At 40.3% G+C, this 15,310-nt stretch overlaps 1 protein-coding gene across 4 annotated transcripts in view; it reads right to left on the bottom strand.

Moving 5' to 3' along the window:
- Positions 1 to 3,726: 3,726 nt before the first annotated feature.
- camsap2b (calmodulin regulated spectrin-associated protein family, member 2b) overlaps positions 3,727 to 15,310 on the bottom strand; it is a 41,366-nt gene continuing 29,782 nt past the window's right edge. For 2 of the 4 annotated variants that reach the window (XM_022202082.2, XM_022202083.2), the window contains 9 exons: positions 14,400 to 14,583; positions 13,044 to 13,752; positions 11,855 to 11,991; positions 10,761 to 10,975; positions 10,575 to 10,674; positions 10,107 to 10,172; positions 9,341 to 9,456; positions 5,833 to 5,951; positions 3,727 to 5,736 (listed from right to left, as the gene is read on the bottom strand). In XM_022202082.2, the coding sequence (XP_022057774.2) occupies positions 5,440 to 5,736; positions 5,833 to 5,951; positions 9,341 to 9,456; positions 10,107 to 10,172; positions 10,575 to 10,674; positions 10,761 to 10,975; positions 11,855 to 11,991; positions 13,044 to 13,752; positions 14,400 to 14,583 (1,943 nt within the window). In that variant the 3' untranslated portion in view covers positions 3,727 to 5,439. The remainder of the gene's footprint in view (positions 5,737 to 5,832; positions 5,952 to 9,340; positions 9,457 to 10,106; positions 10,173 to 10,574; positions 10,675 to 10,760; positions 10,976 to 11,854; positions 11,992 to 13,043; positions 13,753 to 14,399; positions 14,584 to 15,310) is intronic. The other 2 variants (XM_022202084.2, XM_022202085.2) reach the window with 1 other exon arrangement.

The raw sequence follows: 15,310 nt of genomic DNA, 5'->3' as shown, positions 1-15,310 counted from the left end.
TCTTCCTTTGCTGAGTTAATCGAATGTTAATGTTTTTTCCGTCATGTTCCTGAACGCACGTCGAGTGCTGTGTTTTTCTCTATATATCAGTTTGCAGTTTGTTGACTAGTTTCTCCCGTGTACATGTTCGAACTGAATACATGTTGCATTTTTCTTTTACTTGCTGTGTGTAAATGACCAAAGGTGAGTGGTTTTGTGTTCCCCCAGTGTAGAGCGTGATTATACGCTGTTCACTGTTACCTGTTGATTGTTATTGATACTTTATGTGACGGACATTAGCTTAGCTATTAGCCTATCACGTTGTCAGCGTGTGTTTGGTTGCCTTGCTAATGTTTTGTGAGTTAATGTGATTGAAATGCTAAGCCATACGCAATATTTTGCAGTTTATGCTATCGTGTTTATGTGCATTTTATGTTATTTCTCAGTTTAATTATTACTATTTGTGCCTGTACTTATGGCAAATGTGTCACTGTTTTATTATTCCTGTTTGTAGTATTTCAGAGGCACGGCTATCTGCAGCCTTTTGAGTTATCCAGCAAAAAATACCAATAACCTGGAAAGTCTAGCAGCCTGTTCTCTAACCGGAGCACATACCTTGTGCTACTTTGAAACTACCCACCTGGAGACCCTCACTCCTTTTTAGCCCGCCTGCTTAACAAGCTGGGCACTCCCCATAATAATAATCAATTAATCGACATAATGTGCCGACGATGACCACACAACCAATGTTATTTGGTGAATTGGTACAGCATATGATCAGCATACTGTAACTGAATATTTAGTTTGTGTAGGTACTATTAGCCTACATTAGGTAGAGGTAACACTTGCAGTGATTTATTTGCTAAATGACAAAAAGAAAAAGTAGCTTTCTGCCTTGTTGTAGCCTGATGTCATGAATCAGTCTTGATATTGTCAGTCTCTGTTAATTTACCAATTGCAGCATGCCCAAAAGGGAAAGTATCACGAGAGACAAAGAAAGGGAGCTACATGTCATTTACAATTGTTATGGAACAATGTTTCATTGACCATTTGTGTGTTATTATTAAGATGTTAAAACAAATGCCGTTACAGAAAGTGTGTTCCTGATTTTTTTTATTTTGTCAAATCTCACGCTGTTATATTAAGGCAGCCAGTGGTTCTACATGCTGCACAAGGTGCCCTTTTTTTCCACTGAGCACCTGCTCCCCAAAATGTCTGTGCTTGCCACTGATCATTAGTGAACAATCCTTTTCAAATTCTGCTACAAACTCTGAATTGGAGTGAGGTCTGGGCTCCGACCTCTCCAGAACATTCATCTTGCTGTCTTTAACCCGTTTCCGCATAGCTTCTTTGAAAAATTGCTCAAACTGCAAAGAGACTGTGTGCAAACATCTTGTTCAGTATTTACCCCTGTCAAATAGATACATCTTTGCCCACAGTTATAGTATTGAACCTGTGTGGACAGGTCTCAATCTCTTCTGGATACTGCAATTTTACTCAGTTTTTCTTTATCAAACTGATTAGCTTGTGTTAGGTTGAATTGGGATCACTAGGGAACAGTCCTTTTCAAGTTCTGCCACAAAATCTGAATTGGACTGAAGGTCTGGGCTCCGACCACTCCAGAACATTCATCTTGCTGTCTTTAAACCATTTCTGTGTAGCTTTGGCTTTATGCTTCAGGTCACTGTCTTGCTAGAAAACGGTGGACACTTCATGGTCGCACTTTTCTGCTTTTGTGGTGCTCGGATTCCTTTACAATGTGATTCTCATTCACACACTAATGATGACAGAGCTGAGTTCAGTGTCTTGCCGAAGGGGAGCAGGGGAGGATCAAACCACCAACCTTGTGATTAGTGAACAACCCTATCTGCTGTCTGAGCCACAGCCGTCAAACCAAGTTTTCTCCGAAGTCACAGTTCCCTTGTAGACTGCATCAGGTTGTCCACCAGAATTTCCCACGACTTCGCTGCCTATAGTTTATGAATTTACCTTCACAAGCCTTCCAGCTCCTGCTGCCATGTAGCATCCCCATATCATGATGCTGCCACCACCATGCTTTACTGTGGGAATGGTGTGTTTATGATGATGTGTATTGTTTGCTGTCTGTCACACATAATGTCTAGTCTGATGGTCAGAAAGAAAAAAATTTGGTCTTATGAGAGTCCCCCCACATGCCTTCAAGTGAATCCTACTCTTAGCTTTTCTCAGCAATGACTTTCTATTTCAGGAATCATTAAAAAGGTGCATACTTATACAGGCAATTATTTTCCATTTTCTATTTTTAATTGCCATTACTTTCTAGAAATCTGATTTCATTTGACAGGAAAGTTTCTTTTTTATTGTTAGTTTTTTTTGTTGTTTTTGTAAATTCTTGTCCAAAACGGCAAATTAATACTGTACTAATACTACATTACTTAGTGCTGAAAAGTCAAACATCTGGAATATTTCCAAGAGGGCTGACAACTTTTCTTAGAAGCACTGCACAGACAGTGACATGAACAATGGATAAAACCATGGACGTTTTCATTCTAAGTGCCTAAGTGTCCTTTTCAACTTGCCTTCCTCAGTCATCATCTCTGATGAATAAAAAAGAATAAAGGAACTTGTCTGCTCACATTCCAGCAACGTGCTCCATACATTTGATTAAAGCACTATGAAAGGCTTTCTCTTGCCATCAGTTTAACTCTAATGTATCAAAGGTGGCTTTTAACTGCCCTGTCTGTTTGAGTTTTGTAATTAATCTGGTATGTTGCCACGATAATAAGCTAATCGGTGATTTCTGAACTAGCTGTGTCCTCCCTTCTTAGGACCAGCTCTCTATGACCCCATAATGCATCCATCCACTGTCAGCTTCCAGCACCTTCAAAGAAAAGGTAGGTGACTTCTTAAACGATTGCCACAAATTGTACAGTATGTGCACAATGAAGGGTCAGGTCTCAGTCATTAAATACCAAATCTAATCAGTGTATGCAAAAATAGTGAATAAAATAATTAATATAGAATATGACAGTATTATAATACATTTACAGGAGCAAAATCCAGTCATATTGTGTCAGTTTTTACCTTGCATTACAGCAGTCGAAGGTCCTTTTCATAAATGCACAAGTCAGATTAAACCTCCAATGTTATATAGATCTATAGATATAGAACATGCCTATGTTCTGAATAACTGCATGTTTTATTAAAAAGAAGAGTTTATAGTCGCCTACTCTCTGTCAGAGTAATGCTTTCTTCTGTTTTGGTCCAGACAGAAGTTCACATCAACTATGACAATGACAATAAAGACGTCTATCTGTTCCTACACAGTAACAAGAACATCTACATTCTATTCGCTTCCTGATATTCTATATTGTAATTTTGCTATTCATAACATTTTCTGCATGCTCATCTGTCTGTCCTAGAAGAAGGACACAACTTCTGGGGCTCTTTCTGAAGTTTATGCCTCTTTTTTCCACATTTTTTGTGAGGGGAAACAGTAGAGGATGTTGTATGCTGTGTGGATTGTAAAATGTATCTATGTAATGTAATATTTTTGATATTGAGCAACATAAATAAATATGATTTCATATCTTAAAGAGGAGACGATGGTGATGATGATGGGCTTTGGATGATATTTATGTCCCTGCTATTTACTTAGCTCCAAAAAGAGAAAGACAAGCTGATTTCATGTCAGTTAGCATTAATATCAGTTTAAAAGAAAGCATACTGATTCCATAAAGACACTGGTGTGAAATGAGACACAGCGAGTGCTATTGATAGCTGGCATTTTAATAAAGCTCAAAGGAATAGAAAAACAACAAAAATCCATGAAGACTCGGGCATATTTTGTTAATCGAAAAGAAAATGAACTCGGAGTTGAAAAAAAATACTATGAATTTCTCAGCACACTTACTGCATTTCACACACCACCACACTAAAGCCTCGATAAGACCTCATACACTTCGCCTCCTCAGCTACACTTTGACTCAACACGCTTCCTAACAGCTGCACTGCTTCATTAGTACTTGCTTCCGACAGGTAAATGTTGTTACAAAAAATACTTCTATATGCCAAAATATATCTGTACAGTGTCAACACATATTGAAGGAATGTATGATAATAATAAAAAGAAGTAACAGTAATGTAAAAGTAAAGTAAAAAGCATGACAGTCCTGAAGTGGGAACATCTTTGATCAGACTGGACAACAGTGGACAGGGTCTTTAAGTGCTAGCATAGGTGAATTCATTTTTATTTACAATTGTGGACTGCTTTGAAGGTAACCCCGATCTACTAGCTCAGACAATAACCACATTAAAGTGACATTTTCAGTATTTGTTAGTTCTAACTGCGACATGGTCAATGGTGATTATTTAACTTACTCTTAAACTGCACAGACTTGATGACACAGTGTGGGATTTCCATCTAGTCTACTACTCATGATAGTCTTATCGGTGATACTGTTGAGTGATCACACTTTTTGCATCTGTAGCACAATAAAAAGGCCCCAAAAACGACAACATACTGATACACGTACATGATAAATTATAAAAGCTACTCAAAAAGCTACTACAAGCTGACTTGTTTATTTTGAATGGAACTGCCATTATATACAAACTAATTTTAACTTATATGCGCATAGTATATTATGTTTCTCTGAATAAAATCTAAGACGCTTTTTTAAAATATCTTCAAAGCATTATCAAAATGAAATAAATTAAGAGTCTATTGCAGGTGCTTTCCAGAATTGTTCGATGTTCCTCCAGATGCTCAACAATCTCATCATTTTACACTTTTGGAAAGTAATTGCAATCACCAGCTGAGGTATTTTCCTCGCTCTTCTTGGCACTTCACTATACACACATACACAAACTCGAACTGTTTATAAGTTTTTCAGTCACGTGTAAAAAAACAACAACAAAAAAACAACAGGAATTCATGCCTGTATGGCGCAAAACTCTCATCAAAAATGCTGCCTCTGACCACAGACAGGTCGCCCTTTAAATGACCGCAAAGGTGGCGTAAGCTGATCTCAGATCTGTGAGTACACACAACAAACAGACTCAACAGGCGCTGACAAAATGACACTCACAGCGCATCCATATGACACAAAACAAGCATAAGGCCACACATGATCAACTTAGAGAAACCAAACTGCCCCAGTCAGAGGCGTGACATTCAGTGCTTCAGTGGTTCAACTAGGTAAGGCATTGGTTCGCCTATTATTTTCTTCTCTTTTTTTGGCACATGAGAACATAGATACACATGCTGATGAGTACACACTTGTGCCTCATTGTAGCAGTCCAGAGGGACACAGCCAGCTCTGTATTTGTAACAACATCTGTGAGGCCCGCGTGTGTTCTACATTCCAGTTGTGATTTTCACCAGTGGAAACGTGTGTCCCTTTTAATGAAAAAGTAAAATCCACAAATTCTTGTGTGCATCCAATGAAGCGTGTCCAAATGTTGCCCAACCATCTGGCACTACTTGGGGTGTTTTTTGGGCGTCCCCTGCTTCTTGGTCTGCCACAGATGGCTGGCGATGGTGATGGCGTCCACGCTAGCAGACATGGTTTTGGCTGGGATCTGGCTGAACTGCTTCCTATCCGAGTTGTACTTGTACAGAGCGTCGATCATCTTATTTGTGACGCTCTTTGGGCCGATGCCGGCCAGTTTGGTGATCTCCTCGGTCTCGGGGCAGTAGGCGTAAACGGACCTGAACTGGCATCCGGCGTCACGAAACAACACAAGGAAGTTATTGGCTTCGGATTTCTCCATTTCCTGCAGCAGAATAACAGAAAAAAAAATCGTTCAGTGCATTGTGTTCTTTTATTATAAAGACTAATATATTTATACACGGAAGGACACAAAACATACATCAAGTATCTTGTTTTTCTGTCCTTCATTGACTTTGCCAGCCAGGCAGCAGTGAGCCAGAGCATTCTGGATAATGTGCTTGTTGGACTTGGCACTGGGCTCCTTGTACAGTTTGGGTCCTGTGGGAAGAAAATACAAGCATGAGACTGTAAAATCGATCTACTCATTCTCTACTCCCTATGTAGGGCTACTACAAAGTGAACTATGTAGGAGGCTCCTCAGCAAAGTAACACTTTCAGATGCTACTCTCGGTCCTATTAATTAGTAATGGTAGTGAACTGACAGTTTTCTGATAAATTCATGACATGCTAAGATAAGATAAGATACGCTTTATTGGTCCCACAGTGGGGTATAAGGGAAGTTTAAGATCATATTGCATAAGGGTGTCCCAAAAAAACTGACATCATTTGGGATGTCCATATCGATGTGACTCCATGATCAGGAGAAATGTATTTAATAGGATTTATAGTGGACATAAAATGTTTTATTTTACAAATTTTAAATGAAAAATTCTGGAGGACGTTAGTTTTATTAAATCTGCTTTCCTGTTGGTGTTTGTTTCTGAAATTTTCTAACAAATTCATGTTGCGCATTCACATTTGACTGAGTTTGGGTGTACTTCAATACACAGAGCACCTTTTCTGTTGCAGTAAACGCTATGTCTATTCCTGAAAGCAGAGAAATAAAATTATTACAATTTTTTCAGCAAAAAGAGCAAACAAATTTGAAGCAAATTATTAGGTGATGAAATTAGGTCAAATCTTTTGGGACACGCTGTAAATCGTACAGAAATTGCAGAGAAACATCATACACAAAAGATGAGACTGCTGACATATTTTGTAAACCCATAGACTGTATATATAATGGACGTAGCATCTGGCTCCAGAATTGAAGCCAACCCGGAAGTGTCAAAAACTTGCAATATCACACCGTCTGCTAGGGTTGGCTCCAAAAAGCTTTTTCTCCATAGACCCCAATTCATTTTTGGAAAAAATAAAATTTGATAGACTGATTTTCTACAGCTCAGGATTTTTTACCCGTTAGTTTTCATGGTCAAAATGAGAGATCAGGTGGCCGATCTTAAAATAAATCAATACTGAATTTTAAATAAATCGTTAAAGTTGGCGGAGCCAGGGGGCGTGGCTATACTTGATAGACAGCAACAGAAGCCTCTGCGGCAAAACGTGGGCGGGATAAGAGAGTTCTCAGCCAATCCTGCCCCTAGTTACTCTCCGGTCCAGTCTGTTTGATGACGCTTTTTACGTCACTGGCTCCAAAAAATCCAAAATGGCGACCAGGAAGTAGCAAAATCCGGGCTTCATTTTCTCGGCGTTGAAACCAACGGGTGACGTCACGGTTAGTTTACGCCTGTGTAAACCTAACAAATGAAAATAATTTTTTCCTCTTTTTGTATTGTGATACATCAATCTGCATTTACTATTTTTGTTTAGTTTAATATTTTCATGTAATAACTCATGGATTTGTCTCGTGCTTGTTGTCAATTCGGCAAACTACACATACAGTAAACACATACTAAGTAGAAAATACATCCAAACACGATAACAAAAGCCATCAGAAAGCTGTGGAAATGCCACCAATCCTTAATTGGCTCCTTCGTCCAGCTGCCCCTCAGTCTGCCATTCTCCTTCGACGTAATACATGATTGCACATATCACTGTACACTACTTTTCACTGCGTACTGTGGGATACTTTGAGTGCACTATATAGGGTGTAACAATTGTGGCTTAACATTCGGAAGACACAACAAAAACTGCATGGTGCACTATATACACACGTGGACAAAATTGTTGGTACCCCTCAGTTAAAGAAGGAAAAACCCACAATTCTCACTGAAATCACTTGAAACTCACAAAAGTAACAATAAATAAAAATTTATTGAAAATTAAATAATCAATAACAGCCATTACTTTTGAATTGTTGATTAACATAATTATTTAAAAAAACAAACTAATGAAACAGGCCTGGACAAAAATGATGGTACCTCTATAAAAGATTGAAAACTATTTGACCAGAGTGGCATGATTAACTCAGGTGTGTCATTTAATTGACATCACAGGTGTTTCCAAACTCATAATCAGTCAGTCTGCCTATTTAAAGGGAGACAAGTAGTCACCCTGCTGTTTGGTGAAAAGGTGTGTACCGCACTGAACATGGACAACAGAAAGCGAAGGAGAGAATTGTCCCAGGACATCCGAAAAAAAATGATAGACAAACATCTTAAAGGTAAAGGCTATAAGACCATCTCTAAACAGCTTGAAGTTCCTGTGACAACAGTGGCTCATATTATTCAGAAGTTCAAGACCCACGGGACAGTAGCCAACCTCCCTGGACGTGGCCGCAAGAGGAAAATTGATGACAAATTGAAGAGACGGATCGTTGGAATTGTATCCAAACAGCCCAGAGCAACCTCCAAAGAAATTAAAGGTGAACTCCAAGGCCAAGGTACATCAGTGTCAGATCGCACCATTCGTCGTCGTTTGAGCCAAAGTGGACTTCATGGGAGACGACCAAGGAGGACACCACTGCTGAAAAAAACTCATAAAAAAGCCAGACTGGAATTTGCAAAAATGCATGTTGACAAGCCACAAAGCTTCTGGGAGAATGTCCTTTGGACAGATGAGACCAAACTGGAGCTTTTTGGTAAGGCACATCAACTCTATGTTCATAGACTCAAAAAGCAAGCATACGAAGAAAAGAACACTGTCCCTACGGTGAAACATGGAGGAGGCTCAGTAATGTTTTGGGGCTGCTTTGCTGCATCTGGCACAGGGTGTCTTGAAAGTGTGCAAGGTACGATGAAATCTGAAGACTATCAAGGCATTCTGGAGAGAAATGTGCTGCCTAGTGTCAGAAAGCTTGGTCTCAGTCGCAGGTCATGGGTCTTCCAACAGGACAACGATCCAAAACACACAGCCAAAAACACCCAAGAACGGCTGAGAGAAAAGCGTTGGACTATTCTAAAGTGGCCTTCTATGAGCCCAGATCTGAATCCCATTGAACATCTGTGGAAGGAGCTGAAACATGCCATTTGGAGAAGACACCCATCAAACCTGAGACAACTGGAGCTGTTTGCTCATGAGGAGTGGGCCAAAATACCTGTTGACAGCTGCAGAACGCTCATTGACAAATACAGAAATCGTTTAATTGCAGTGATTGCCTCAAAAGGTTGTGCAACAAAATATTAAGTTATGGGTACCATCATTTTTGTCCAGCCCTATTTCATTAGTTTGTTTTTTTAAATAATTATGTTAATCAACAATTCAAAAGTGATGGCTGATTTTGATTATTTAATTTTCAATAAATTTTTATTTATTGTTACTTTTGTGAGTTTCAAGTGATTTCAGTGAGAATTGTGGGTTTTTCCTTCTTTAACTGAGGGGTACCAACAATTTTGTCCACGTGTGTAGTAGTGACTGATTTCTGACGCTGCCAGTGGCTATGTAAATGTCCAGGACCTGTGTAAGCAGTGTGTTTTCTCTGCGTCTACCTGTGTACTCAGTGTTGGAGGGAGTGGATGACGTGGTCGAATCATTTTCCCAGTCCTTCTCTCCGTTACGACTACCAGCCGAAGGACAAGAAGAGAAACCTTCTGCAGAGTCCGGCCTGGAGACGACGAAATACCAAACAAAAAATGACACACACAAACATTAAAACAACCACATGACGGCAGACGCAACGTGTACGAGGTAGTAACACATAAAACGACAAATTACACACACAGACATGCACACAGAGAGATGTGGTGAAACAAGGTCAGACACTGTGACACCATTCTCCAAACCCGGCCTGTTGTCTTGTATTACATCATATTGCAATACTCCGACGGAGCTGCGCAGCGAGGGTCAGAAAAGGCATGTTCAGCCAAGCAAAGTAAAGCCTCGGCGCTGTCTGTATGGATACTGTGAGCGATGAACTCGAGTGCTTATGAAGGAAACAGCGAATACAGTGGTGAAGCACAGAGCAGCCAGCATAGAGGAGAGAGCGAACAACAGCCTGAGAGCAATACTGCAAGAGACAGGAGGAGGAAAGAGAGGCGGAAACAGCTCAGCCACGCAAGTCTCACCAACTTTAATGCAGAAGCAAAAACAGCAGCGATGGAATAAGTTCAACTATTTGTCAGCTGACACATCCGTCTACTTTTCGGTGTTTGTCTGTGCTGAAGGAACGTCTAATGAAATGAAAGCTACACCAAAAATTACATGAAGCTACAGTGTATCAACAGAAAGCCACATCTACAGTGCTTCTTTACTAACCTTCCCTTTCTTTCTTTGGGGGAGCTTAAATAAAACGGGATATGGGCAGAAGCTAGTTTGTTGCCTCTGAAGGGTGCATGCAAAACAGAGGGGAAAAAGAAGAGAGGGGATAAAAAAGAGTCAAGCTGCAGAGTGCAGACCTCACAGGCCTCCACGAATCATAGAGTCATAGGTTCAGAATAAAACCTTATCAACAAACATCCCATCAAGTGAAAACACAGCTGGGTTCGTGATGCGTTCAGGGAAATACGACATGGAAGTTGTGACATTTTCAAAGTTGAATACAAACCGATTAATAAGCTGCATTTGAAACTGAGATGTGTTATTATTTGTTAAAGTAAGTTAGCATGATTTTATTGATACAGACAGGTGCTGACAGATATCTGCTTTTCTTCTCCTTACATTTGTGACTGAAGGGCAAAACGAGAGATTTTTAACTTCAGCCTGTAGGCAGAGTGTGACTCCTACCTGTTGTTCTTCCTGTTATCTGCCTGGTCTCTGTAGTTGTCAGCCAGATTGAGAGACGCCAGAGAAACGCTGGACACAGAGAATCCTCGAGGACGCACACCTGCACCACAACAGCACACAGTATGGATCAGTGTGTGTTCTACGGTCACAGCGTGTGTTTTTACGTGTTGTTTGCGTGGGGCTCACCTGTGTTCCTCACAGGTGGAGTAGATGACTCCATGACGTCCCTGTGGATGGACTTTGGCCGTGGCTTCTTCTTGAGACTTCCAGATCGAGGCTTGATGACTTCGTCCATGTCCTCCATCAGTTTAAGCTGCTTCCTCCTCATATATTCATTCTTGATGTAATCTCTCCTCGCCTTCTCCTCATCCTTCTTCTGCTGGTCCTCCTCTGCTTTTAACCTAAAGACAGGGGCCAAGGTAAGATTATTGTGTGATTGCAGATTCAAAAGCTACAATATGTCTGCAAATACATTAACAGCAGGTTTGAATGGCATGTTATCTTACAAAAGGTTGCCCAAACTACACAATTTATGATAGCTTCAAATTGTAAAAACAGAAAGAATTGTCAGATATTCAACTAGTCATCTTTAACATGCCATTAAATTTGTCATATTTCCTAAACATGTTTTTATTACTCTCCCAAAGAGGTGGAGTTATGTGACGATTAGTGTTGGTTTGCCTCTCTGTTAAATGGATTTGGGTGAAATTTTCAGGGAAGGTCTGAAATGACACAAGGACCAGCTGATTAGATTTTGGCAGTGATACAGGTTAGAGTCTGGATCCACTTTTTTTTTTTAAAGATTTCAAGTTCTTTGACACAAATGAGAAGCCATCAGTGACTCAGCTGCATCTGAGAGTCATGTGGCAAAAATACTGAGCCTTTCAGCCAAACTGGGATGAACTGCAGGCTGTGTGCATGGAAACAAATGAACAAAGGAGTAAAATATCTCTGGTATGTATATCCACCATTTCTTTTCCACTTTTAGTAACATCAGAGGCACCTGAAAGATGTTGTAAACATTTTTTTCATTTTTTCTGAATTCAGTAATGAAACAAATTCTATTTAAAATGTTTCTTTTTTCAAAATATTTTATGCCAATTTAACTTGCTAAGTTACTAGCCATGGTCGTCGTTTCCATAGAGGCACAGGACTTGATATTGTGGTCAGAAATGACCCCACTGTGAGTAAAAAGGTGACAGGAGCAGAAAAGGTGCCCATAAACTGCATAGGGTTCAGAGGACTAATGCCAAATCCATAAACAGGGACACTGTACGTACCGGGCAGCCTCCCTCTTCTGCTCCTGGTCCAGCTCCTGTTGTTGCTTCCTCTCCTGAGCCTCCTTCTCCCTTCGCAGTCTTTTCTCCAACAGAGCTGCTTTCTTTGCTGCCATGTCCTCCTCCCCTTTCACATCATCCTAGTTTTGATGGACAAGAACACACAAATAAATACTGGGACTAAGACTATGCAGAAGACACACTTAGTCTACACCTTTATTACCTTCATGACAAGCTGGCAGCCTTATCATTTGATAATTTTGAATGCTTATTCAGTAGATTGTACACTGGTTTAATGCGGCACTTAGTACCTTACACCGACCACCGTATAAGTCTACAATCACAGTGCACTGAACTACCATGAGTTTGGTTTCTGGCTATTTTTTTGGCCCAGATTCACCCATATGAGCTCCAATGAGCTCATGGCTCAACAGGCTCAACACTGCACATGTTGTTCCAGACTCTCACAGTGTGAGATTGTTTCTGTTGCAACCCCCTGCATGTAGTGTCTACAAGACTATAGGCGGGGCTTTTAATGAGAAGGTATTGAAATGTGCATCAGTTGTGGTTGCTGCAGTGATTCCTAACTTCAAGAAATGGGTCAGCAGTGAGAATAATGTGTAATCAAAGAAGAATAGCCCTTTTTTCCCAGCAGATTCTGACCCAATGAATGTGAGTAGCTGCAAACAACATTATGTATTTCTGCAGTGCATTGCAATAACTGTTTGGGAACACTTATTTTCTGTAATGTAAAAAAAACCCATTTCCAATATGGTTAAAAACAGGAACATTTCAGCCTGTGTTTCCAGATAAAAGTTACTACAAGCATTGTGGGGGTAAAAACTTCGATTGCAATGATTAATTTGTCAGTCAACTGCCTTAACAGTTTTATATCCTAAAATGTGACATCTTTATTTGCCCAATCAATAGTCTGAAAGCCAAACACAAGAAGAAAATCAGACATTAGTCAAATTTCAGAATAAAGTCTCTCCCTGTTTGAAACTTTTGTTTGAAAAGAGACTCAAATAAATATAAATTGAGTGTTTGAATATTGAATGATTGCTTCTGTTCACCTGAAAAATAATAGAAGGAGAAGAACTTTTTCATCAACTTCTGGTGTGTTTGTCCAGCTTAAGTGCAGATAATATTGAGGGAAACACTCTAAATATTGAGTTTCTGTAGCTCAACTCACCTTAAAGAAGAATCCACAGCACATCTTCTGGTCTTCTCCATAAATATCTCCACCTGTCTCTCCCTCCCCTCCTGGTACCTCCTGACCTCGTCCATCTGGAGGCTTCAGCCCAGACAGAGGCACCTCCACCAGGTCTCTCCTGTCCTGGCTTTCTTCCTTCACCCGGCTGCCTGCGGCTCCTTGGATCTCAGACACCGGCTGACACAACACCTCCAACGTCCTTGATTGTTTGACATCTCCCTTCATCTCCGTCTCTCTCCTCTCGTCTTTGTCTTCCTTCTCTTTGGCTGCTTCTTTAGTCGGAGGCCGAGGAGTGCCAGCACTCTTCTTCTCCACTGCCACTTCTTTGTTCTTAGTGTTGTCCTTAGTGTCTTGGTCCGTGGTTTCTACAGTGCCGGCGTCGTGGCCCAAGTAGGCAAACGAACTGAGCTGGGTTTGGCTGGGAGTGAAGCGCCTCAGTCTGGGCAGGCTGTCCACTGAAGTGGGGGTGTTGAGCATCCGGCTGAAGGGGGTGACCTTCAGATCATTTGGACGTGGTGTCCGGGGTGTTCTGGCGTGGAAGGAGGCCGGTCGTCGCTTAATGCCAGCAGGGGAACGATTGGGAGCGCGAGGAGAACCAGAAGAAGACAGGATGGGGGATAAGGACCCCACGGAGCCTCGGCCTGATCCTCGGCCCGTTACGCTGCTGCTACGCAACTCACGGAGCTGCCTGTGTGACAGAACGCCCAGAAATACGTACAAATGTTCACAGGATGATGGAAAAGAAAATTTTCTAACGGCCTCATTAGTTAACCCTCGTGTCCTCCTGCGGGTCAAAATTGACCTATTTAAAGTTTGAAAATGTAGAAAAAAAATATATTTTCACAGTGAAACTTCTGATGTCCACCTTTTCAACATTTTTGGGAAATCTTTGAATATTTTTGGCGGAAAAAAACAAATGTTAAAAATGTTTCTTTAAGAACATTCATATAAAAATCAACCAAAATCCAGCGAATTTCGCTGGATTTTGGTTCATTTTTCTGTGAATGTTCTTAAAGAAAATACTAGAAGTTTTACTGATATACATGTAATCAATTTAGATATTTTTAGGATTTTTTTGGAAGATTTTTACTCATTTTTTGAAAATATTTACAAGAATTTTCTTGCCAAATTTGGGGGATTTTTTTTAAATAAAACATTTAAGGGAATTTTTTTTAAAGAACTATTGGAATTTTCTTCCTGAAGGTTTTGCAAATTTTCAGAAATTTGGGGGATTTTTTTGCTGAATTTTTGGATTTTTTTTTCCAGACAAGGAAACAACATGTTTTGGTGGCTTTAAATGAGGACAACAGGAGGGTTAAAAGAATGAAATGATACCTGTGAGGAGACGGTGCAGGAGGCGGTATGACCCAGGCTTGCTGATGCTGCTCTCTCATGGCCATGATCTTCTCCTGCTGCTGAGCCAAACGCTGCATCTCCGTCTGCAGGAAGCCCAGCGACGTGTTCAGCCTCTCGATGGAACGAGTGTATTCTGCGAGGTCGATCTCTCCAGGGGCTACACCTGCATCACCACCAACATAAACAAGTTGGTTATTCAATGACTGTGAGCACAATCATTCACAATGGCTACAAGCACAGTAGAATATACACTCTGAAAAAGTCTCTGTTGTGGGATTTCTAATTGTGTGGCTCGGTGCTGAAACAATTACTAGATTAGTTTGTGGTTATTTCCTAAGCCCTGGGCTGCAGAGTGATACTGACCTTTGAGCATTTCCTACATGGAAATTAAATGACTGGGCAATGAAGGCTGAATAATATAAACATAAAATAATCACTGCATTTTTCCATTATTACTCCTGCTACACACCCAAACATGAGCAATAGTAATGTGAGATTTTTAACTAAAGTATACATAAAAACATGATGTAAGCAAATTATTCATAGTGAAGCATCAGTGTGTTATTGTAGCTGCTGCAGGTGGAGCTAATTTATAGGAAAACCTGAGGGGTCATCAGATGATTAATGGGAGAGAGAGAAGAAGATAAAAACAAGTTCTGACACACAAATCTGTTTTCAGTTTTTGAACATTTTCTCTAATTCTTGATTTCTGGTGAGACGTTGGAGCTTTTTTTATTATTTGAATAAAACCATGTGAGTAGTTTAGACAGAAAAATCACTGTTTGGTGGAGCTCTTAACAACTTAGAGACATCTGAAAGGTGACCTCAATGACACACTGCTTTTAGTAAAACAGCAAAGAAAATGATTGGAAAGCAGTGGTTTAACCTTT

The sequence above is a fragment of the Acanthochromis polyacanthus genome, chromosome 9 (assembly GCF_021347895.1).
Source record: "Acanthochromis polyacanthus isolate Apoly-LR-REF ecotype Palm Island chromosome 9, KAUST_Apoly_ChrSc, whole genome shotgun sequence".
NCBI classification, from domain to species: domain Eukaryota; kingdom Metazoa; phylum Chordata; class Actinopteri; family Pomacentridae; genus Acanthochromis; species Acanthochromis polyacanthus.
This window is presented reverse-complemented; position numbering and strand designations above follow the sequence as displayed.